This window comes from Trichoderma ghanense (genome assembly GCF_004382785.1).
Source record: "Trichoderma ghanense strain CCMA-1212 chromosome Unknown scaffold_4, whole genome shotgun sequence".
In the NCBI taxonomy this organism is placed as follows: Eukaryota; Fungi; Ascomycota; class Sordariomycetes; order Hypocreales; family Hypocreaceae; genus Trichoderma; species Trichoderma ghanense.
The window spans coordinates 1,443,173-1,466,913 of record NW_027395667.1 but is presented as its reverse complement, the minus strand read 5'-3'; the positions used below and the strand labels follow the sequence as shown (position 1 = coordinate 1,466,913).

Below are 23,741 nucleotides of genomic sequence, written 5' to 3'. Positions count from 1 at the left end.
GGCAGAGCCGAGCCAAGGTCTAGGAAGTATAACCAAGAGCGGCGGCTGCGACGCAATCTCGAGCAGCTTCACGAGCTGATCAAGAGCCTGAATAAGTCGAATTGCGAAGAGGAGAGCACTGCTTCGTTTGTGACGGCGAATGAATGGATCTCAGGTACGGCAAGTGAAACGAGGATCAGAGCACGGCAGCTGGAGCCATTCGCGAGACTGGACGCTGTCTGTCGGTGCTGGCGGTTGACAGAGCAGCCCAAGCGATGCCCCGAGAGCGCGTGAATCGGCGACTGGAACCAGGTGGGAGCAGTAGCAGTTACATATACTACAACTATGCGGTGCTCCGTACTCCCGTGGTCGTTGGAAGATGTAGATAAAGGGAGATTGGAGAACACGGAGATGAAACGAAGTGGTTCGCCACACTGAGGCGAGTGGTGTGGCTTGACACCGAGCGCTGATTGGCCGATGTCGTTGCCCGGTAAGGTACTTGCGTCACGTCCCGGCAATACGCTGTACGACATGTATCGAGCTCTCAAGGTTCAAATTGCTGGAATAAGCAGGAGATTGGAGGGAAGTTGCAACTCAAAACTGCACGACAACGGGTGAGCAGATCACAACCTCTTCTCCTTCTCTTCTTCTCCATCTTCATGAACAATAATTTCTTCATCCGCAAACTTCAATCGGTTGCCTCATTGCCTTATCACAGAGCCAGAGGCTCAATAAGCCATTGTCGGAACCTGAAGTCTTACCCTAGGATCATGGACGGCTCAAGGAAGCGGAATCTCGACGATGAGGAAAACGAGAAGTCTGGAATCCTCTCATCGCTTTCGCGCCCCATCAGCCCGCCGCGCAAAAGAATTCGTCAAGCGCAAGCCCAGAGATCACCATGGCAGCTTACCCGGATTCGAGACCTACCAGAAGAGCTGAACAAAGATACTGTCAGGCTTCAAGATATCCTGGGCGACCCTCTGATTACCGAGTGCTGGCAGTTCAATTTTCTTCACGACATCCCTTTCGTGATGAGTGCCTTTGATGAGCTGGTGAGAAACAGAGTCCAGCTACACGTGGTCCACGGATTCTGGAAAAAGGATGACGTGAGCCGTGCTGTACTTTCGGTACGTGGTCATGGTCCATTCCTCTCCTCGACTGTAGATGTATGCCCAGAGTCAATTTTCTCTTCTTCAACCTCTTCTCATCAATTTCATTATCTCTTCAACTGTCACAATATCTAAAAACGACATATTATGAGATCGATGCTGAGCAATCTTCACCCGTTACCCAATAAAGGACCACGCAGCTCAGTATCACAACGTTCATTTACATTGCGCGCCAATGTCCGAGATGTTTGGCACGCACCACTCCAAGATGATGGTCATCTTTCGCTCTGACGACACCGCACAAGTCGTTATCCACACAGCCAATATGATTCCCAAGGACTGGACCAACATGACCAATGCCGTGTGGAAATCCCCAAGGCTACCCAGGCTGGTGGAGCAGGAAACCCTGGTCCAGCAAGGACAGCAGCTTCCCATCGGTAGCGGCACGAGATTCAAGGCGGACTTGCTGGCATACTTGAGGCAGTATGAGCTCTACAGGCCTACTTGCAAACAACTGGTAGATCGTCTCCTCAACTTCGATTTCTCAAGCATACGGGCAGCCTTCATCGCTAGCGTTCCGGGCAGGCACAACTTTCGTAATGCAAGCAACCCTGCCTGGGGCTGGACCGCGTTGCAGAGGTGCTTACGACATGTACCAGTTGAGCGTGGAGCGTCGCAAATCGTGGTGCAGATATCTTCCATTGCGACTCTTGGTGCGAAGGATGATTGGCTGCAAAACACGTTGTTCAACTCGCTAGCCACAAATCAGACGCTGAACACAAAGAGACCGGGCTTCAAGGTCGTCTTCCCCACGGCAGACGAGATTCGGAACTCGATTGATGGCTACGCTTCGGGGCGTTCGATTCACACCAAGATTCAATCGCCGCAGCAGATTCGGCAGCTGAGCTACCTCAAGCCAATGCTACACCACTGGGCCAACGATAGTGCCGGCGGAGCAAGTGAGTCCTTGTTGTCTCCGTCGTCTTCCTGTCTCCTTTGCCCTGGAGTGAATCAACTCCTTCGACGACAATACGACGATGGTGGTCACGACCACGGCAAATGGCTTCCTACCTCTTGAGTTAACCGGTACGTGGACTGACACCTTTTATAGAGCTTCCTGAAGAACCGCCAATCAGCGGCGATAGCGGACGAAACCGAGCGGCCCCGCACGTCAAGACGTATATACGCTTCAACGAGAGCAACACGATTGACTGGGCCATGCTGACGTCGGCAAACATATCAAAGCAGGCGTGGGGCGAGGCGCTGAGTTCCACCACGGGGAATATTCGAATCGCATCCTGGGAGGTTGGTGTGCTGGTGTGGCCGGGGCTGCTCTGTGAAGACGGGGTCATGGTGAGCTCGTTCCAGTCGGATACTCCAGGCGCAGCGCCGGTCACAGAAGGGCAGAGGCCCCTCATTGGTCTCCGGATGCCGTATAGCATGCCGCTGCAGGCGTACGGCAAGGACGAGGTGCCTTGGGCGGCGACTGCGGCCCACTCGGAGCCCGACTGTAAAGGCTGCATGTGGTAGTACCCGACCGGCGACAGTGCCTAGGTGCCTGTGGGCAGGCAAGGAAGGCTCAAAGGGGAGAGCGCAGAGGCACAGGTGGACGGGGGAGACTCGAAGCTTAGCGGTGGTGTACGAAGTCGCTGGATGTACGGAGTACACCGATACTGATCCCTGGGGCAACGCCGTGACGCAGTGGTGGGTGGCAGTCTAAGTACGAGCATGCATGCCGGTGCGGGTGCGGCGCATACAGAAACTTTGCTCTCCGCTTTCTGTGAACGACCTAGGCTCTCTCTCGGGAGTATGCCGTACTGCGGCCTTTTCTTCCCCATCGAGCTCACGGATGCGGTATTCGCACGGCTGTCCGTTGGCGAAAGAAGTTGCATCGGAGCGGATTGGTGAGTTAGCAATGAAAGGCATTGCTGTTGCACGGGATGGCCATATCAAGCTGCTGTCAGCAGGGGGTCCAAGGTGCCCAGTTTAGCAGCAGACAGCTGGTTTGAGCTGAGCGATACCGCACAGATCTAGTGATGGGGTGGGCACATGGGCTGAAGTTGTTGTCTCTGTAGTCTGTACAATGTAGCACAAAGCAGCGACCTGTCCCAGAAAAGGAGGGCGAGATTGACATCCTTAACACGCCCTTTTGTCGTTTGGACGATGCTCGGAGTCCATGTAAGTCCATGTCCCTGTACACGTGATTCAAAGGCAGGTTGCTGCCAGCGTGCAGTGTGGACTCTGGCGCAGGCTTGCCCACGCCGAAGTCGCTCGTCTGTCGCTCGCCCTTCCCTTCTCTCTCCTTTGCCTGTTTGTGGACGGCCACTGTAGTTCCCGACATGTAGATTTGGGGTCAGTCACCGTTTGGAGGGGTTGGAGACTGGGGAGAGTCTTGGGCCACAAACACTAGCAGCCAGGAACTATACCAGAGCCATAGGCGGGGGATTTTCCCCCTCAATCCTTGTCTTGTTCTTCGGTTCAGCCTCTCGGCGGAAACGGATCAAAGCCGGCTGGTGCTATATAGAATAGGTATTGTGTACTTGGCTGATTCAGATTGCGAGATATGGCGTGCAAGCGAGCACGCAAGCTGCATGACTTTTGACGGATTGACGGCTAGATGGTGGCCAGAGATTGACTCTGAATTAGGTGCCCGTAAGTGTACCTAAGTGGTACAGACATCTCCATCAAAAGGTTGTGCTCCGTAGGTACCGCAGCAATGTTGGTTGTGCGTAACGTCATGGAGACACCCTTTTAGGAGGTCGAGTACCTGTCATTGAGAGAAGGGCAGTACTCCGTACTGTACATCCAAACTGTACATCCAAACTACTCGTACGAGCAGCGCAAGGAAAAGGTTTCAGGAACCGCAGCATCTCCCTCTGGTCTGATTGGTGGCGTCTGAGGCGGACAGAAATACGGAGAAGTTACGAAATGTGTACGACCTGATCGGAGCTATAGTTGAGAATTACAGTACATGGACACTTCTTCTGCCATCATTCCGTGTTGATCAGGCAATACAAGTGGTGAGCATTGCTGCCAGCGGTACCGGGCAGCAGACACGGACAATGACACTGCGTCTCGTGTTGCCTGCCACATGCAGCAGCGCCATTACTTCTCGCATCGCGGCGATGCTACCCGAGAGGGTCGTACTTGGATGGAGTGCCTTAGTCCGATGGAGTTGAAGCAAGGTACCTCCTCCCTGTCGGGCTAGTACCTCCATTAGTCTGCCTGCTTTATGCCGCCAAGAGCTGTCCGAAGATGGCACCTAGTACCGATGCGACGTAGTCCGGGTATACTAGCGATCGTGCTCATCTTCATCTACATCTTTAGCCCATACCCGTAGTAGTACTCGGGTTTTCTCCCCAGCTTCTCCTTCCTCCTCCCCTTTGCCTCTTCAACACCATCTCCGGCCGTCCAGTCATCGAGCAGCACTTCCGCGCGCTTCGAATCATCGTCTCGCCTCTCTCCTGCCGTGACTCGTGCTGCCAGCTCCAGCGCATGCCAAATCTGAAGGGCGGAGCCTCCCGAAAAGCTGGTAGCTTTTTTTTTTCTTTTTTTTCTTCTGTGGCTCCTCGGGGCGACTGGCCTCGTTTTCTGATTCAACACCAAGCCTCGACAACGTTTCCTACCTTGATGTCTGCTTGGATAAACCACTATACTGCTTCTGCGGCTTCTCTTTGACCGTCTCCTTGGGCACACCGTCCACGGCTGTTGCTAAGGTCGAAGGGGTAGGACCTAGACCATATTGAGCAAGAGAACAAGCGACTGAGAGACACACAGAGAGAGAGAGAGCGGTCATATCACCTAGGAAGACAAGCCGGCCAAGTCGAGTGGTTTGATGGTGGATTCCCACCGGCCGCTTGATAGTCGACAGTCGACTACATCGAACACCTCGAACCTCCTTCTCCCTCTCTGAAAAGACGACCATATCACCATGAGTCCAGCGGCCAGTGGCAACCCCGGGCCCTCTGGCCATGATCACCCAGCCTTCCCGTCCTCGTTCCGTTCTGCATCCCCTCTTGCCGGGCAGGTCCTGGCTCAGGATATTGCAGAATGCACCGATGACGACTTCAATCCCGCCGACGACCAAATCGACGCCGAGCATAGCCACCACTTCATGTACCGCCGGCCCAGCGGCGTGGCCTACGGCGCAGCGCGGCCTGCCTTTAACCCGAACGGCCTGGACGAGCCCATCTTGACACCATTAGAGCGCAAGCAATCTCGCGATGCCGAGCGCAGCCTCCTGCGAGACAACCATGTCCTGCCGCCGAAAAATGCCAACAAGAGCCAGTCGATTCCCGCTCGAATCTACCGAAAGATCTTCAGCACCAAAGTCCCCGTCGAGGAGTACGAGGAAGAGTCAGAAGATGAGTCGCCGCTGCTCTCCCGCGATGACGATCTTGACTATGGCACACGAGCCCGCCGACAGCGACCCGTACCCGCGGGCGACGAAGATGTGGACGAGCAGTGGGAGGAGGCCATCACGACGGGACGCATTCGCACGACGTGGCAGCGCGAGGCCAAGACGGTTCTGTCATACTGCGGGCCCCTGATTGTCACCTTTTTCCTCCAATACTCGATCAATGTGGCCGGCATCTTTGCCGTTGGTCGAATTGGAACCATAGAGCTCGGAGCTATCTCATGTAAGTCAGCAGTCATACCCAAATGCTACACAAATATGCGGCCACCCCAAGAGGAAGACGAAACTGACTCGTTGACTTCGTCTACAGTGGCCAACATGTCCCAAGCCATCTCCTGCTTGGCCCCCTTCCAGGGCCTAGCGACGAGTCTGGATACTCTCTGCGCCCAGGCTTACGGATCCGGCCACAAGCACCTGGTCGGCTTGCAGTGCCAGCGCATGGCCTGCTTCCTCCTGACCCTCTCGGTGCCCGTCATCCTCCTGTGGCTATTCGGAGCCGAGCCGATCTTGCAGCGCATGGTGCCCGACCCGGAGTCTGCTCGCCTTGCCGCCCTCTACCTCCGCGTCATGATCTTTGCCATCCCTGGTGTCATCTTGTTTGAGTGCGGCAAGCGCTTCACCCAATCGCAGGGCCTGTTCCAGGCCACGACGTACGTCCTCCTTTTCGCCGCTCCCTTCAACGTCTTCCTCACCTGGTTGCTCGTCTGGAAGCTGGAGTACGGCTTCATTGGCGCGCCCATTGCCGTGGCCATTACGGAGAACATCCTGCCGGTTCTTCTCTTTTGCTATGTCCGCTTCGTCAACGGCCGCGAATGCTGGGGCGGCTTCAGCAAGCGGGCGCTCAGCAACTGGTGGGTCATGATCCGGCTGGCGCTGCCGGGCATGATCATGGTCGAAGCCGAGTGGCTCGCTTTCGAGATCCTGACGCTCCTGGCCAGCCGCTTCGGATCCGATTACCTCGCGGCCCAGAGCGTCGTCTCGACGATTGCATCCATCTCGTACCAGATCCCCTTTCCCATGTCCATTGCCGCGTCGACGCGCGTGGCCAACCTGATTGGAGCTGGCCTGGTCGACGCAGCCAGAGTAACTGGCAAAGTGGTATGTGCAGTCCCTCCTACACAGACAAAGCAACGCAAATCTCAACTTACTGACGATCCGCCCAGACGTTTGTGACGCACTGCATCCTCGGACTGCTCAACTTTGCGCTCTATAGCGGCCTTCGGTACCACCTGCCGCTGCTCTTCACGGACGACGATACGGTGATTTCCATCGTGGCCAGCATCCTGCCGGTTGTCGCCGTCATGCAGGTGTTTGACTGCCTTAGTGCCGGCGCGCACGGATTGCTGCGCGGTATCGGCAAACAGAGCATCGGCGGGCCGGTCAATCTTATCTCGTACTATGCCGTCTCGCTACCCATTTCTCTGGCATTGGCCTTTGGAGCCAACTGGAAGCTGCAGGGCCTGTGGGCTGGTGTCAGCGTGGGATTGTTCCTGTAAGTCGAGGCGTTTTTCTCTGCACTACACTCGCTACAACACGCGTTATGCGGTAGACTAACCTATGATCGATATAGGGTCTCATCCATTGAGTATACATACTTGCTCAAGACAGACTGGCACCAAGCAGCACGAGAGGCTGCCGCCAGAAACGCAGCGGGCTAGAAGCCGCGCAATAGCGTACGTTTGCTCACCCCAGGTCCTCTTACTCAGGTAAACGCATCGTCCAGTACGGTATCCATTCGCGGGGGAGGTGTGAACAGTATACTAGCCGCATTAACGACTCGGAAGCGGCAGAGAAGTGATGTACTGAGCGAGGAGAGCTTTTGCTTCACCATCCACAGGGATTGGGAAGCGGCCGAGAGAAGCCGCTGGAATGAATGAAGCGATGGGATACCCGCAGACGATGTTGAGAAATACCGAAGTCGTTGCAGAAAGCCTTGGAGGATCTTGTTTAGATACAGCATTTCTGGATAAAGAGGCCGACAGCGACATTCCATGTTTATACATGCACATTGAATAGAAAAAGAGAACAATGATGAATTGCTACAGTTTGAGTATTCATTGTATCCCTCATTCTCCTAAAACTAGTCGGGAAATTTGCACTGTCCGCTTACACTCCGCCAATCACTGAGAGCAATCCCCCCTTCAACTCATTTTCCTTTTAACATCTTTTTCATTTTTTAGCTGTTGTGTTCCAGCTGTCATATTTCGGACCATATACGACATTGAGCCTTCCCCCTTTGAAGTACCATAAAAATTGTTGGAGATCGGAGTGAGCAGGCAAACGTCCCCTTTTTCGTTCCAATAAACCACGGCGCGTATAGAGTACACATTAAACAAGACCCGTTTGATAAATCTTTCAACTTCTTCTCAACCTTTTACCTCTCCATCACATTAGCCCGAGAGGCCCCTGCCGTTCGTTGATGATGTGCTTCTCAGCTGAGCATGGAATGCGTTCGGATGGCTTTGGGGCCGTGTTCACTGGCGGGTGAGAGGTTAGCAGCTTGCCTTGGCCATTGGTGAGATGTACAACGAGAGATAACCGATGTCTTGCCATACACAAAGTGTAGGTGACATAACTTTCACAGGGGTAAACGACATGAAAATCACAGGGGGTCAACAACTGGCAAAAACTCACTTGTAATCGACTCTGCTCAGGCTCATCGACTTCTGGGCCTCAATCGCCTGAGCGTCCATGTTGGAGTGCAGGCAAAAGGCTATCCTGGCGGCCACCTGCGCGCCGAGGAACATGGCCTCCTCGAAGCCGTTCTTGCTCCACTCGCTCAGGTACGTCGGCAGGGCAATCGTCCGGATGCTGGTGGGCGTCTGGCTGTGGAAGTGGTGGCCGCTCGCGGGGCCGGCGGCCTCGGAGCCGACCATGGGCGTCGACCCCGTGGCCACCTGGATCGTGTCCCTGCCGGCGACGCCCAGGGTGCTGGCCGTCGTGGCCGCCTGCAGCAGCGGGTTGACGCCGCTGCTGGCCAGCTGGTGCGGCGCGCCGCTGAAGGAGCCGACGGGCGTCTGCGAGCCGGTGCCCGCGGGCGTCGCCACGTTGGACGGCAGCTCCGACGTGAACATGGTGGCCGTCGACGGCGAGATGAGGTGCCGCGCGTTGAGCGTCTGCAGGATGTTGTCCTTGAGCCCGCGTAGCCGCGACCCGTTGCCCACGAAGACGAGGTTGTCCCAGCAGGCCGGCCGCATGTACATGTCCTCGACGCCCTGGATCGTGCGGTAGATGGTGCTGACGATGCGGTCGATCTCGGCGCGGTCCGCAAACAGGAAGCGCTCCAGGCCGACTTCGATCTCGCGCCGGATTCGCTTGGGTCTGAGCTCAGGAGGCTCGCCATTCTTGGCGCTGGCATCGGCGTCGGCGTTTGCTTTTGCGCCCGTGTCGGCATCGGCAGCCTTGCCTTGCTCCCCGTTGGCAACATCGGCAGCTGGCTTGGACTCCGTCCCATTCTCATTGTCATTGTCATCGCCATTGGGCTTTGACTCCTCGGTCTTGACAACAGGTGCCTCGGTCTCGGTCGCTGCAGGAGCAGGCGCCTTGGAGTCTTCTTCCGCTTGCGTTCCTTGTGCTGCCGGCTCCGTGGCTGGTTCCGCTGCCTTTTCTGCTGCCGGTTCCGCTGCCTTTTCTGTGGCGACAACCTCTTCGACGCCGCCGCCCCCGGCACCCTGCGTAGGCGCAGATACCGGCGCTGGCACCTCCTTGGGCACTTCCTCCATGACAATCTCTTCATAGGAGAACGTGTTGCGCACCTTCTTGGAGTTTGGCTGCCGCAAGGGCCGGGCTTGAGCTGCCGCGTCGCCGTCCTTGTCCTTGTTTGACTTGCGCCCAGGCTTACCCTTCTCCTTTTCCTTTTCCTTTTCCTTCTTGGCGAGGAACTCCTTGGTCTGGCCGCTGGTGACGATGCTGGCAACGTCGAGCACACCGTCCTCGTCAACGTTGGTGTCGAGGCCATCGTTGTCCTCCATGGCGACATCCTCTTCTACTGCCGGCTCGTCAGTCGTCGGCGCATGCTGAGAGGCTGCCTCTGCGGCTGCTGCTACTGTTGAGTCGACCGCGCCTGATCCTGGCGCTGCGCCTTCTTCTGCTGTCGTGCCCGGGGCTGCTGTTGAGCGTGGCTGAGACTGTGACGCGTTGGGGGAGGATTCGACGGGCAGATCCATGAGTTCCTTCTTGGCCGGAGCGTAAGGCAGCACCTCGCAGATGCCGCTCTTCTTCAGCTGCTCCGCCATGTCGTGGTTGAAGCCCTGCCCCTCGAGCAGCTGCAGCAGCTTCCGCGTGAAGACCTCTCCGCCGCTGATGAAGCGATCGGGCAGCGGCCTGCCCAGGTCCATGTGGTTGACGACGCGGCCGTCGTGGATGGCGGTGACGTCGACCTTTTCGTAGCCAATGTCGACGACGGTCATGTTGGGCCACTTGAGCCCGTACTGCGTGGCGATGCCGCTGTGTATCAGGCAGAGCGCGGGCGTCTTTGTCTTTTCGAAGATGTAGCGGGCAATGGTCTCGCAGTCGGGGCGCGTCCACTGCGGAGAGGCCATGAGCATGATGGGGGTGTTGTGGTATGTGGTGGTGAGGAGGCCGTGGACGTGGTCGAGGAAGGCGAGGAAGGCGTCCATCTGGACGATGCGGCCGCCTGCGTATTACGTATGTTAGCCACTGAGTCTCTCAAACGAGTCATCTCCTCCTCCTTCTCCAGATCCTCCAGGTCCTCCGATTCCCTTCTTCTTTCACAACTTCATCAATCAAGTCGACGTACCCTCAATTGGCCACACGGCGCCCTTGTCCTCGTCGACATCCTCCACCCACTCCTCGCGCTCGACGCCGTCCGTCACCGTCGTCCGCTTGTACGTGTAATACGGCCGCCACTGCTCGGGCTCCTCCTCGTCCCTGAACATCCTCGTTGGGATGCGGTGGGCCGGCGGCGACAGCTCGCCGCAGCCCAGCTGGGCCATGGTCGTCCTGCTGCCGGGGCAGATGATGAGGATCTGCTCCTCGCGCCATTTCCCCCCGCTGGCCATGATGCTTGCGGGCGGACGAGTGTTGTGGCTGCAGGTGCAGTTGGGATTGTTGCGATTGCGATTGCGGACTCGTGTTTGGATGTTGTTGTTGTTGTTGTTGTTGTTGTTGTTGTTTTTGTTGCTGGCAGCAGCAGTTGTGTGAGTATTGATGCCGGGATTGTGAATAACACAGCAAGTGCCCTGGGCGTGGCCGGCGTGAGGGTGCCGCTGCCGCTGCTGGAGATCGCGCTTCTAGAGATCGATGCCGTAGCTGAGCGGAGAGCCCGTGCGAGTTGCCGCTGCGCCGCTGCCGCTCGTCCTGGTGGGAGTGAGAGTCGTGAGCTGCTGCTGCTGCCGACGCGAGGGAGTCGAAAACGACAAGCCTCGAGATGCTCTTCGCGCGCGCAAACCGTAGCGGTGTGGCGCAGGCGTGGGTGTGGCGCACTCGCTGTCGTCCGGGTCTGTGGCGGTGCGGCCGCCGGTGCCTGGGTAGAGGCGCCTTGAGCTTGGACTTGGAGTTGGAGTTGGAGACTCGTCCGCGTGAAGAGGAGTTTGGAAGGTATGAAGCCGCTGTTGGCTGCTTTTTTGCTGTTTTCGAGGAGTTCTGACGGGAGTGCTGCCCTGGTTGCTTTGAGGCCGAGAGTTGCTGGTGTCGGCATCATCACCATCTGGTGCGTTCCGCGACATTGCTGTATCTCTTTGTCTTCGTCTTCCTTCTTTTTTTTCTTTTTTTTCTTTCTTTATTCTTTTTTTTTTTCCCTCTGTTTTCCTTGGCTGTGCTGCTATACTAGCCAGATCGTCACTTCATTCTCAAGCTCTACTCAGGTCGGTAGGGTATTGCTTGAAATGGCGATGGTGGGCGTGGAATAGTCAAGAAGCCAACTGCAGGAGATGAACCGGACCGCAGTGACGCGGGCAAGCATGAAGAGGAGCGAGAGCGAAGTGCTCGTTTGCCAAAAGAACTTGCTTACAACAATGTCCCTTCGGATGTTTTGCCAGTGGGTTCATTTGCCAGCCGCCAGCCGCCAGACACTCGACCGGCCGGCTAGCTGGCTGCCATCACATCTTGACAGCCAGCGACGGCTTCATGACTCTCAATTTCTCTACGTACAGCTACGCTTTGCTTCACATTGCTTTGAACACTGCGCACACATGCATCAGCTTCGGACATTGTCCATCGTGAGAGTCGTAAATCTTTGAAAGGCGAGATAGCCTTCCATTTCGCCTCAATTAGCATTTCTAAAAGAGATGAATTACGGATCCTAAACCACCACAAGAGATATCCATCGCTGTGTCTTCAGTACACTGTAGGTACACAGCTTCTGCTGCCTCGTCCCTTGTTTGTCCTCCCGTAGTTGTAATCATACATCCAAACTGTTTCCCCCAGTTAAAAAGTCTGCGATACGCGACGCCCCATCATCGCTCCGTGCAATCCCAAAAAAGGGTCCTCCGTATCTATAGTTCAGTAAAGGGGCAAGGTAAATCAAATAGATTTGAAAGGGAAAAAAAAGAGGGAAGCAGATGCCCAAAAGTCTCCAAACGCCATTGTTTTTTCGTCAAAGATATCCCAAGCAAGCGCTTCTTCCTCGAAGCTGACAGCGCCGCCCATATATCTCGGTATGGGAGTAGATATAAAGAGCTTTATCCCAGTAAAGATCCGCACGCCAATTATTGCTCGAAACCCCATAAACGAAAAGAAGAAGAAAAAGCGAGATTAAGAAGAAATTCCGACAAAGGCCGCAACGGGGAGTTAGAAATAATTTCGTGTAATCGTCCGCTTGGCTGCCGGGGAAAATAATGCTGTCCGCCTGTCGTCGTATCGCATATCTGAGTTGTCGTCTCGCCTTTTAATTTGCGGCGGTCACCGCGGGCCTATGCGTAGCGTCTTCGGTGGGTGTTGGGGGAGAATCGTCAATCTCCTTGGCTTCTTGATCCGCCTTCTTGGGCGTCTCTTCAACAGGCTTGTCCTCCATCAGAGAGAGTCTCCGCTCAGAGGTGGGCGTGGTAACTGAGGATCCGTTGTCGCTCCAGTGGTCCTCGGTCACGCCAGTGTAGATGGATGAGGTGTGCTTCTTCTTGTTCGACGCGGCATCCGAGGTTTGGGCCGCGACGTTGTCCTCCTCCTCCGAGGATGCTGGCTTGCGCTGGGGCTCCTCTGCGGCGTCGCTCTCTTCGCTATCGGAATGCTCAGCCTCATGCTCCTCCTGGTCCTTCTGGGCCTCCTCTTGCTTCTGCTCCTCCTGCTCAATCGCGGCCACGGCGTCAATGTTGCTCGAGTCGGCGTCTTTGACTTCCACATCGCCATCGCTGCTAAACGTCTGGCTGAGGGGGCTCTGCAGGTTGAGCTCCTCGCCTGCAGCGTCCTTGTTTGCAATGCGAGACATCCTAGCAGGGCTGCGCGTCGGCAAAGGCGGGGGCACACGCTTAGCGATCGTCACTACATTGCCCCGGGCTTGGATCATGCGGGATGAGAGCATCTGCGTGCTGGTTCGCTGTACCGCAGCGACTTCGAAAACCACGGGCTCTTCTCCTTCCATGTCGTCGTCATGCAGGTCGACGTCGCTTCCTTCGTCTCCATCCAACCCCTCTCCTTCGCTCAACTCTCCGTGGCTCATTGCATCTTCCTCAAGCAGCAGGCTCTCTGAAATAGACATGGCATCGCTGTCGCTTAGCTCCGCTTCATCCCCAGAGTCGGGACCAACGGCCACGTTCCTAGAAAGCCTGTGCGGAGCGCCGTCGGCGACCGGCTCCGTCTCCTCCTCGTCACTGATGTCCTTCCCGTCCTCCTCTCCACTGTTCTCCTCCTCCGCCTCCTTCTTCACGCTCCGCTTCTCCGCCTCGTCCTCATCGCCCTCCTCGTCTTCCTCCTTGACGGAAGCAATGTACGCTGGAGAAACCCGCCCGTTGCTGTCGCTAGGACCTGGGCTGGGAGACGTTGCGGGCGTGTTGCCCGTGTCAGTCTGGGTACCGGCGTCAGTGACCTGGCTCCGGATCGTGCGCATCGACACGTAGCTTCCCCGGTTACTCCTTGATACAAAGGTATCCATGCTTTGCCGGCTAAGCTTGGACGCGGCAACGGGGCTCATGGGGGCTTGGTTGATGTCGAACAAGCTGCTCGTCGGGCGTATGCGAGAGCCAGCCTCCCGGATCTCAAGGCCTGCCATTTCCAACGCCAGGACACCAAAGGGATCGGGATCATCCGCTTGGGGGATGCCAAACGAAGTGCGGGGAGACGAGGGCATCGAGAGTGCCTTGGGAGGGCTTGTCGTAATCAAGGCGTCGCTAGGTGCCGGCTCGGCGGCGACCTTGTTGACGACGGAATTGTCGTAGTCGGTTCTTCCCTCGGCCATCTTGAGGACTTCGTTCAGAGCAGTCGTCTCTTCGACATCTCGGGCGACGTTTCCGGCAAGGATGTCCATGTGAGTGATGTCGCTAGAACCGTAGAAGCGCTCGTTTTCGTTGCTGCGCTCGGACAGCATGCAGCCATGGAGATTGACCAGCTGCTGCTGGCCTCGGGCTTTCATGTATGTCAGAACGGTGTTGCCCAGCTCTCTCCAGTTGACCTCGGACTCGTCAGAGACGAGCGAGACGGTCTCGCCAGAGCGAAGCTCAACATCTTCGCCGAGCGTCACTCGGGGTCTGCTGACGGACTCGAGCGCAGAGAGACTGGTGATGACCAGCACACAGTCGTACACGTCGACGCCGATGATGAAGCTGAGGGTCGGGGTGTGAAGCATGATGCCTGAAGGCGGAGACCAAGTGCCGTCGGATTTCCTGGCAATCAGAATGCCCGAACCGCCCGAGCCGGTCATCCAGAGGCCGCTCCGCATGCATGTGAAGACGGCAATGCCGGCGGCATTTTGCATTATTCGCTTAGGGATCTTCTTGGGAATCAGGTCCAACGTCCTGGTGTCATTTGAGGTGGATGCCGGAGACATTGGCACGTCGGTCTCGGTTGGGGCGAAATAGCCATCGACTGCGAGTGCCGCGTTAGTATCTGCACTTTCAAAGCTGCCTGGGTACTGTAAATTCCAAGTCGGGGCAATCGGTGTATCTGAGGGTGAAACAGAGGCTCTGATCGCTCTCGAGGAAGCGCACACGGACATACCGCAGAAGGACTTGAGGATGCGAGCAGCTTTGTCGCATTCGAGGTCGAGCGTCGCAGGCCAGAAGGCCTCTCGCTGCACCCGCTTGCCCTGGATGCTGTTGGCGGCGTCGGTGTTGATCTTGGACAGGCCATTGGGGGGCGGCGGCTGCGACGATCGGTTGGGCCAGCCAAAGACGCTGCCGGTCCTGCTGGAGCTGCCGGAGCTCCTCCGGTCCCATGAGGGCAAGAAGGCAGAAACGCGCTGCATGGCTGCGGTCGAAAGGGGTCGGAGGGGGGCCCTCTCGGCCGTTCAGGATAGAGAAGCCGTCACCGCGCCGCCGGGAGGGTGGGAGAGGGCAGGAGAAGAAGGGAGCAAAGACAGCGAGGCGGAGCAAGAAGCGGATAGGGATATCATCAGCCGGCCCGGTCGTCGACGCTGCCACCAGCAACTGATGAAGCCGGCGATGGTGGTGGAGGTGGTGAGAAGGAGAGTCTGGGTTGGAGTCGGGCTCTGGAATTCGGCGGCGAACGAGGAGGAGCGCTCAATGGCTGGCTGCACCGCCCTGCGCTCGCAAAGCTTACAAGCTCCACAAGGTGCAATCTTTTCCAGGTTCCAGTAGTACCACCAAACGGACCTGCACAGCGCTGAACCGGGCCTGCTGGGGGGGGGGGGGTGGGGAGGACATGGAAGCCACCCACCCATCCAGCCACTAGACGGGCAACGGCACTCAGGGCGACAGCACCCGGCCTCAGCCTCCAGACATCAAGGCCAGGGCACAGCAGTGCCGGGCCCCTTGTGCTGGATCCAGGGCGCGGGACCGGATCTGGTTCCAAACCTCAAGAGACACGACCGGCTGTCATCTAATTGTACAACTACGCGCTGCCGCTGCTGTTAGTGGTGGCCTAGCAGCGCCAGTCGTGACGCTACCGCCTCGTCAAGACTCGAGCAGCTCGAGAAAAACCTGCTAGCGGGAGCGACTCTGCAACCTCGAAGCCTCTCGACGGCTGCTCCATCCTGCATACATAATGCTGCTGTGGCCGGCTGCAGCGCACTGATCCAACATCAAATCAACGTGCCGCGCGCAGCGATTGGGCCGCCTGGACAAGGACCTGCGAGGCCCTGCGAGGCCCTGCGAGGTCCCAGCCGCAAGGCGCCCAGCTGGCTGTGTTAAGTGGCCAGGGGCTGGCCGCCGCTAGTCGAGAGCAGTGGAGGTTCCGTGCCTCTGAGCGTCATGGCCGTGATTTGGATGCGCCTGGTGTGTGTGTGCTCAGTTCATGTCGGGTTCGATGCTCGGATTCACATTTACTGTACATTACAGGGGGAGAAGCCACATGCAGCCCGTCTGCCATCCTACAATGTCATGATTCGTTCATCGACTTGATCATTGCCCGACTTCCCGCCTCCACGTTTCCAGCCTCAGCGGTGTCAAAATACGACGAGCAAACCAGCAGCGCAACGATACATGTGTCTTATTTGGTATGACACCCAGGCTTTGCACTCCCTCTCCCATCTTCATCTCCCGGCATTGCAGGCCGCGTCTGTTTGTTTGTTTGTTGTTTTCTTCATCCGCGCCCCTTCTTCCGTTTGTCCTCCCGTGCGCACGAGCGGCGCATAGGCACATACATACTTCGTGCTTGCGGCCTGAAACACCAAGCCCACCGAGACAACATGGAAGAGTGTGTGCACCGTCTCGGCTCTCAGCCTCGCCATTCCGCGCTTGGTTGCTTGTTTCGTGCACATCGTCTCGTCTCAATCGAGTTCAATCCATTTCAGTACATCTGGTCACCGACCACAGACCATGTCGTGCAACCGTGAAATTTGCCAGCCATCTTGTCTGTTGATGCTGTGCGCCGCAGCCAATCACGCCACTTTGCTGTTCGTTCACATGAACCATTCCGAACGGCTTCTGACTGATCAGACCAGCAGTGAATTGCTTTCATCGGGGAACAGGGATCTTCATTCTCCCCCTCTTCGTACGTGTGTGTGCATATGTACGGTACAGTACTGCACAGCACATAACACACCACACTCGGAATACGAGTAGCGGCATCATTGGCCTCAACAGGAGCCGGCCTTTGCGCGTGTCGTCACACTCTTCGTATCGTGTCCGGCCGGACCATCTGTTACGAATGGACACATTGTACTGTAGGTATTGGACAAACAACAACGAGCACACTGCTGATCATTGAACCTGGGAGACGAGAGGGAGAGACATACATACACAGGGAGAAACAAAAGTCTCACTTGAGTCCTACTCACATAGCTCGGCTCCCGTCAAATCTCCACTCGCCATGCTTGCAGGGACACATGCTCGTGCAAGTTGACTTGAATCACAGCCAGACACCTCCACTCAAACTGAGACCCTTTTTTTCTCTCTTTCCGTCTTTTTNTTTTTTTTTTTTTTTTTTTTTTTAATTTTTTTATTTTTTTTATTCTTTCTTTCCTAAGGCTCTCTCGTCACCTCTTACCTAGGCAAGCAATCTGTCCTCGCCTCGCTCTTTTCGCGAGTGACCTCAACAGTCGCAATGCTTGCTCACGACCTCGTGCTTCCGCGACTCAAAGCCGTGAACAGGAGCATGCGTCATGTCACTTCATCCTTTTGGTATCTGATCCTCTGGCCCCAAGCCTCCCCTCCCTCCACTTCCCCTGCGTGGCAATCAGACGATTAGCGCATCGATTCGGGTGAAGTTGACGTCGCACTGCAGGGCCAGGCCGTCCATTCTAAAACCGATCGCGGCTACGGAGCCGTGCTGTTGCGTGCTAACCTGGAATTAATTACGGGACGGGTAATTCATGAACAAAGGCGCAACATGGGGAACTCGGGCGAGTAGCCTTTGATCCATGCTCATCTTTCTGAGAAGCTGCTACTCGTATCTGATCTCCGTGTGACCCGTTACCATTGGATAAACAAACACAGGGACAAGCATTATCAGACCAACTGATCGTTAGTGCTCATAGTCTGCTATTGCCCTTCCCATTGTCAACGCCGAGGACAATAAGCCAAGCTCCAACAAGCTCGGTTCACGGGAGCGGGAGCTGGAGCTGGAGCTGCTGGCAAGCTGGTCCCGGCTTGGCCACCCCCTCGTGCTGCCGCGGCGGGTGGCGGACGAGGCAATTCCCGCAATCGTCAACCCCCAATCTCTATGGGACAAACTTGTGGGATGCGGACGGCGCACAGATTGGCCCCCGTTGCTGCTGCTTTGGAGGACGCGCATATGATGCTTGTGCTGGCGCTCTTCACAGATGGCTACACTGCGCCTGCGCCGAGATTGCCCCAGAAGCCAACCAACATACGTGTAGTACCTCCTCAGTCTCAGAACTTGTGCGACTGTGATACTGGTATCATTTGCTGCTGCCTATGGCATGTTTCCCCTTTTGCTCTTTCCAGGATGAATTTGGCTCCTGCAAGCAGGGTTGAAGCGCATATCTGCATGACGAACGAAAGCAATATTTGTAGTCCTCTTCGAGCTTCCTCATCCAAGATGCAGACATGCTCCCAGATTCGGTGGATATTTCGGCTTGAATTGCTGCATTTTGCCTTCCTCTGTGTCCTTCTGTCGCGCAATGCCCCTACATTCCAGGAATGGATGCGTCAAGAGACCACTCATTGTGCTCCCTACCGACACAGGTCTGGAGAGACTCCTGGCTCATATTCGGCGATGTACCAATACCATTCATCGGAGTAGCTGCTACCACTTCTTGCATAGAAAATCAAATCGTTGCGGGAACAAGGTGTGTCCTAGTCGAAACAGAAGCTTTCATGACGGCAGCATCAAGGGCCGGAGATGTTGATACCTTCAGCTTATTCGTGTCCCCGGATACACTTTCAGAAAAGGCAAATAGTCAAGGGAGGCTGTAGCATCAAACTTGCTTATTCAACTAATCGCTTGACAATGGTGAAAGTGCAAAAGGGAGGTAGCCTACATGTACAGGCCTATTCTACTGCTCGACATCAACGTCTCTCACGGCAGCATTGAAAATCCATTCGGCTCAAGTGTTGGTGAAGACTTCTAGAGACAGATAAACGTATTCACCTACATGCATGTATTGCAGATATCATCAGTGTAGATGCTAGCTGCCAGCGTTCGTTCAGGATATTGTTTGCCTAGGCATATGATGAGGCATCTGAGATTCCCGTGATGATAAGGGAGTAGAATACCGGAGTAGAGTACCTAGGTAGGCATACTCAACTGCTTTTATTTCGAGCAAGACTCGGCGATAATTACCGAATTAGGGTTAACGATTGGCCTTCAAACCTCAAATCTTGACAAGAAACGCCTCTTGGCTTCTCATTCATGTGATCAATGCTCCGTATAGAAGCCGTCACAAATGTGCCTTGAGAGTACCCTCCTATCTATAATTCAAATCACCATCACCACAGAGTACATGGGAGCAGAAGTAAGAGATCTTTGCGATAGCGATGATAGAACTGATGTAGTAGAGCCACATGCTTGAATCTCCGCCTCCACTTCATCTTCATCGCCTACACAAACACCTTATATGCAACTCTTCAATCGTCCAACAAATGCAGAATAAATCTTGTGCATACTGTCACTCAATGTGAAGCCCTCATCAGGAGACTACAAAAGGATATGGCTATTGCTCATGAGGACGCGAGAGTCACTGGCCATCTTGCCTCGTCCAACCCAAGGTGAATCCGAGCGGAAAGCAGACCAAAGTACTTGCCTAACAGGTTTGAGTCGTTTTTTCCATACAAGCCTGCTAAGAGATACATAGCAGTGGGGTGAAAATTCATCAGACGTCGCATCACCATCCATCCCAACCTCGCCTCTCATCTCTCATCGCTCATCTCGCAGACAGCCATCCTCATGCATCCAACTATCGTACAACCAAATCCATTGCCATCTCATTGAACCATCACATTCACTCCCTCCCCTTTTCACGACACCTTCAGGTCTCGTCTCCACCCCGAATACCGAGATCAACACGCCCACCGACTCCAGCCTCAAATCTCGACTGAGAAATGTTCAAGTCAGCCAATCCCTCGCATATGAAACAAACCACTGCAAAAAAAAAAAAAAAAAAAATATACATAATAAATCAAGAGACTCACTCCTGCCATGTGTCAAATGTAGGGCCTACAAGAACCTGACACCCAACACCCGCCTGGGCGTCGGCGTCGCCGTCATCGCCTGGGGTATCGCAGGGCTGTACATCTCCGACAAGGCTGAAGAATCGTTCGGCTTCACACCCACCGAGGAGGACAAGGCTGAGCTGCGCAACATGGCGCCCAGGATCACGACCGTGGACAAGACCAAGGATCAGTCAAGATGACACGGAGAAAACGGCGTTATTACTAGATCTATAACTCATCGATGGAAGACGGGAGCTCTCACCACAATGGCACCAATTCTCTCTCACGTATTCCGATGGACTCGATTCCCAACGTTATCTCATGATAGCATCAAATTCAGTCGTTGCAATGGCAAATCTTCTGTCATCAAATCACAGTCTCCTTGAGACTGCTACTAGTGACACCTGTAGTTATACACTGATTGAGCTGCTTTTATTCTCACATATACTCTGTACAGTTCTTCCATGATTGCCCGCCTTTCTTTCATCCTCCACTCCCACCGGCCATTCCGTCCCATTTTTGTTTTCTTTTGCCATCCTTCATACCACCGGGAACACAGCGCAGAGCCACACTCATTATTGTAGCCCAAGCCGAGATCATGAAATCGTACCAGGTAACTACCATAACCGGCCAGGACCTCCCCTCTCTATATCGGATCGAAATCTAATGGAATCAACTCCACAACCATCTATCCGGACTGTAAATGCAATTTGCAGCACACGAAGACGCCACCGATGCCGAGCCTTTTGCATTGCATGACAAGTCCGATTGGTGTCTTGTCGCGCGCAAGGTTGCTCATATCCGCGATCCAGTCGTTTGCGTTGTCAAATAGACGAAAGGAAAAGGAAAGAAATGAAAAGAAAGGAAAAGAGAAGAAAAGAGATCAAGAAAACCAGACCTTGAGGAAAAGAAATCAAAATCAAGCCGAAACTCCTCAAAATGCAATCACCCTGCGGTTTTTTTTTATCTTCCAAGTTTTGTTTTGTTTCGTTTTGTCCTTCTCTCGTCTCCTCGATAACAGAAAGAATCAACAGTATCGATCGCAGAAGCAGGCATGGTTGTTCCGATAATCTCTACCGCACAACTGTGAGTGTGTATATTTCGCAAGCCTCCAGTGATAAGACTCGGAAAGATCCCTCCATCGTTGGCAGGGCCCAGCTTACGCCAGTGGTACTTCTTGCACACCTGGTAGTATACCAGTACCTAGTGGCAGACAGCCGAACAGTGAGAGAAGCAGTAGCCGGAGATTTTACTCTCCGACAGAAAATCGGAAAACAAAGCAGAATGCTTCCCCGTTCTCAAGTCTTTCGAGTTCCTTGTTTCGCGGAGGGGGGTCCATGTGGGGACGCCATAGCTACTCCTCGGAATTAGGCTCGGCCTTGGTTGCGGTCTGTGTCTGTCCGTGATTAGGGCCTGGTAGCAGAGAAGGGTGGATTGGAGATGGATGCGCACCAGCCTGGAAGACCTGAGACCAGTCAAGGCCAGGTTGTTGGTTCGGGTTGGAACCGCCGTACATGGGGATACCATTCTGACCAGGAGGCATGCTGTAGGTCGGCATCTGCTGGTTGGCCATGGAGCTGGACACGTCGCCGCCGTACTGCTGGGAGCCGCCCATAACAGGGCCGTTCATGTTCCTCCGGTCTGCATTCCCATCGTCAATTCGACCCATGCTGCTTGATCGCGAGAGCTGGCTCTGGTCACCTGTCATGTTGTTCATTCCATCCTGAACGGCAACGATGCCAAAGGGGTGCACAATGTTGTTTCCTCCCATGTTGCCAAGTCCGTTCAAGTGGTTGAGATCTTGTCCGTTCTCGAGAGCGGCCTTCTGCGCCTGCGCATTCTTCTTGACATGGGCCTGAGGGTGGGACAGATGGCTAGCGCCCGTGGGGTTGCCGCGGCGAATAGAGCACTTCTGGAAATGGCGCTTGAGGATGTCGCTGCGGGAGAAGGTGTCCCGGCAGAGGACACACATGTAGGGACGATCACCAGTGTCTGTAAGGAAGAGCTTGGTTAGCACGCAAGGACGCCTTTCAAAAGATAGGCATTTTCGTCAGTAGCAGGCAGGAACTTACGGCGAAGCAGGTGGCGCTTCAGGTGCTTGGCATGCAGGTACGTCTTTGTGCAGTGAGGGCAGGGGAATTTGCCGTCGGCATCCTTGACGGGGATGACGGTGTTCTTGGCGCCAGTTCCCGCAGCCTGAGCAGTAGGCCGTCCAGGAGCGCTGGGCAAGATGCCTCGGCGACCCTGAGATCCAACGACGTGGGTGGGCTGCTCGCCGTCCGGGAGAATCGGGTTCGGCTGCATCAGAGAACCCGGGCCGTAGGGCGAGGCCACGCCGGGTTGCGCCATGAGACCACCGGGGGGCATGGGACGCAGGACAGGAGGGCCGCGGCCGCCAACCGGAGCAGGAGCAATCGGCTGAGGGTGAGAGACGGCCGTGGTAGCCTGAGGCATCATAGCGGCAGATGTGGCATATCCCTGGTGAGGGTATGGGTTCTGTGCCATTGAGTAGATGCCAGGCCGAGGACCAGGCTGCGACGTCTGCTGCTGGTAGCTGGGCAAGTTGTTCTGCGTAGGCGTGTTTGGAGTGCCTGGAGTTCGCGGCGTATGCGGGTGGCTACCGTAGAGCGGCTGCATCGCAACGGTGTGAGGCTGCAGAGGTGGGAGCGTCTGCGGCAGAGGAGAGCCGGTCTGCAGCTGGTGAGGCGAGATGGCAGTGGGCGACGGGTAAGTTTGAGCCGCGGACGTCGGAACACCGTTGTTCGGGTACTGAGGGTTGTCCATGATGCTGCGCGAAGACGCGTCGAGAGACGACGTGTGTTGTTTTTTTTTTCCTTCCCGACTACCGCAAGGGAGACAGAAACAGCAGATTCAACAGGCTGCGACCAAGAAGCGGGCAGCAACGTCGAAATCGAGCAATTGGCGGGATAAACACCGACGACGACGCGCTGATGGATCAGGAAGAGTTCGAGAACAAAGGACGAAAGCGTAAACGCAAGTTCACAGTCTTTCAGTGAGGCCCACGCGTGATGTTGCGAGAGGGCTGCGGCGTTCTGGGGAAGGTGGAGGTGAGGCTCTGGGTATAACAGGTCCCTCACGAGAAAAGAGTGGTTAGGTAGGGAACAGTTGGAGTGGGGTGGAGAACTGGGTCTCGTTCCTTTTTTATCCTGGAGAGAACCTGTCAGGTTGGCTGCGAAAAGGCGAAAGTATTCCGTGGAAGAGGGAAAAGAAAAGAAAAAAAAAAATAAGTGCCAAAAGCGTGGAGGGTGCGAGAAAAGACGCTAACAGGGGGAGGGGGTGGGGTGGCAACAAGCGCCATTTCCAGGGTGCCGAAAACACCAGAGCAAAAGTGGGGCAGTGCAGCAACAAGTGCAGCGGTGCAGCGAAATGCAGTGCAGAGCGCGGCAGTACCGAGTAGCTGTACAAGCAGACAGCGCGCGTACCGGTACCGGCCCCAAGATGGAAGTACTGGGAACAGTGCAAGTGTACATCGGTGACCGTTGGCAGTTGCAGCAGCGCAGCCATTGCGAGAGACCGCGAAGACGCCCAGTGGCGAGTGGAGCCAGAAGCGCTATCAGGTGGTATCGCGAGGGCCGCAAGCAAAAAGCCAGACCCGGACCGGGAGCAGCGTTCTGCAAAGAGATGCAGAAAGACAGCGGGCAGGGAATTGGGTTAGGGTTGAATCCTTCTAACAGGATGGGAGTAAAGCAATGGGTACGGGCAGCTCTGGTCCAGGTAAGGGTTCTGGCGGCAGGCTGGGGCATGGGCTTGGGAGGGGAGGGGGAGGGGATCCAGCAGAGGCTGTTTTCCCTCTGCTTGTGTGGTGACTTTTTTTTTTTTTTTTGGAGAAGGCAGAAAAAGACGGAACGGCGACCGAGGGGCCCTCTTTTGTCCACATACCTTGGCAGTACCGCGCGGGTCGATATCCGATGGCGCAAAGAAACCGCGAGGCTTCTGGCTATGCAAAGGAGACGCAGTAAAGGGTAAGGCGCGAGAGATGATAAGACGTCGATGCTGAAAATCGACAAGGCGATGAGAGGAGACGAGTGAAGA

The 23,741-nt window shown here is 55.5% G+C and overlaps 6 protein-coding genes across 6 annotated transcripts; 3 read left to right on the top strand and 3 right to left on the bottom strand.

Moving 5' to 3' along the window:
• Nucleotides 1-601: 601 nt before the first annotated feature.
• CCMA1212_004645 (putative transporter) lies at nucleotides 602-7,163 on the top strand (the record flags this gene model as incomplete). Its single annotated transcript, XM_073701942.1, has 7 exons — nucleotides 602-1,106; nucleotides 1,279-2,047; nucleotides 2,200-2,508; nucleotides 5,006-5,728; nucleotides 5,816-6,603; nucleotides 6,669-6,997; nucleotides 7,076-7,163. Exons 1-7 carry the CDS (start codon nucleotides 639-641, stop codon nucleotides 7,161-7,163), a joined length of 3,474 nt encoding a protein of 1,157 aa, XP_073559655.1. The 5' UTR covers nucleotides 602-638.
• Nucleotides 7,164-7,936: 773 nt separating this feature from the next.
• On the bottom strand, nucleotides 7,937-11,194 carry CCMA1212_004644 (Actin-like protein; the record flags this gene model as incomplete). The annotated part of the gene is made up of 4 exons (XM_073701941.1): nucleotides 10,882-11,194; nucleotides 10,265-10,647; nucleotides 8,140-10,141; nucleotides 7,937-7,982 (listed from the first exon to the last, which is right to left on the bottom strand). The coding sequence occupies exons 1-4, from the start codon at nucleotides 11,190-11,192 to the stop codon at nucleotides 7,937-7,939; spliced, it is 2,742 nt and encodes a 913-aa protein (XP_073559372.1). The 5' UTR covers nucleotides 11,193-11,194.
• Nucleotides 11,195-12,352: 1,158 nt separating this feature from the next.
• On the bottom strand, nucleotides 12,353-14,860 carry CCMA1212_004643 (SH3 domain-containing protein; the record flags this gene model as incomplete). The annotated part of the gene is made up of 2 exons (XM_073701940.1): nucleotides 12,353-14,481; nucleotides 14,614-14,860. 2 exons carry the CDS (start codon nucleotides 14,858-14,860, stop codon nucleotides 12,353-12,355), a joined length of 2,376 nt encoding a protein of 791 aa, XP_073559646.1.
• A 4,717-nt stretch (nucleotides 14,861-19,577) lies between these two features.
• On the top strand, nucleotides 19,578-19,888 carry CCMA1212_004642 (uncharacterized protein; the record flags this gene model as incomplete). Its single annotated transcript, XM_073701939.1, has 2 exons — nucleotides 19,578-19,585; nucleotides 19,690-19,888. 2 exons carry the CDS (start codon nucleotides 19,578-19,580, stop codon nucleotides 19,886-19,888), a joined length of 207 nt encoding a protein of 68 aa, XP_073559645.1.
• A 398-nt stretch (nucleotides 19,889-20,286) lies between these two features.
• CCMA1212_004641 (uncharacterized protein) lies at nucleotides 20,287-20,758 on the top strand (the record flags this gene model as incomplete). Its single annotated transcript, XM_073701938.1, has 3 exons — nucleotides 20,287-20,294; nucleotides 20,323-20,478; nucleotides 20,710-20,758. 3 exons carry the CDS (start codon nucleotides 20,287-20,289, stop codon nucleotides 20,756-20,758), a joined length of 213 nt encoding a protein of 70 aa, XP_073559649.1.
• A 284-nt stretch (nucleotides 20,759-21,042) lies between these two features.
• Nucleotides 21,043-22,472, bottom strand: CCMA1212_004640 (uncharacterized protein; the record flags this gene model as incomplete). The annotated part of the gene is made up of 2 exons (XM_073701937.1): nucleotides 21,043-21,680; nucleotides 21,761-22,472. 2 exons carry the CDS (start codon nucleotides 22,470-22,472, stop codon nucleotides 21,043-21,045), a joined length of 1,350 nt encoding a protein of 449 aa, XP_073559648.1.
• Between the last annotated feature and the right edge of the window lie 1,269 nt (nucleotides 22,473-23,741).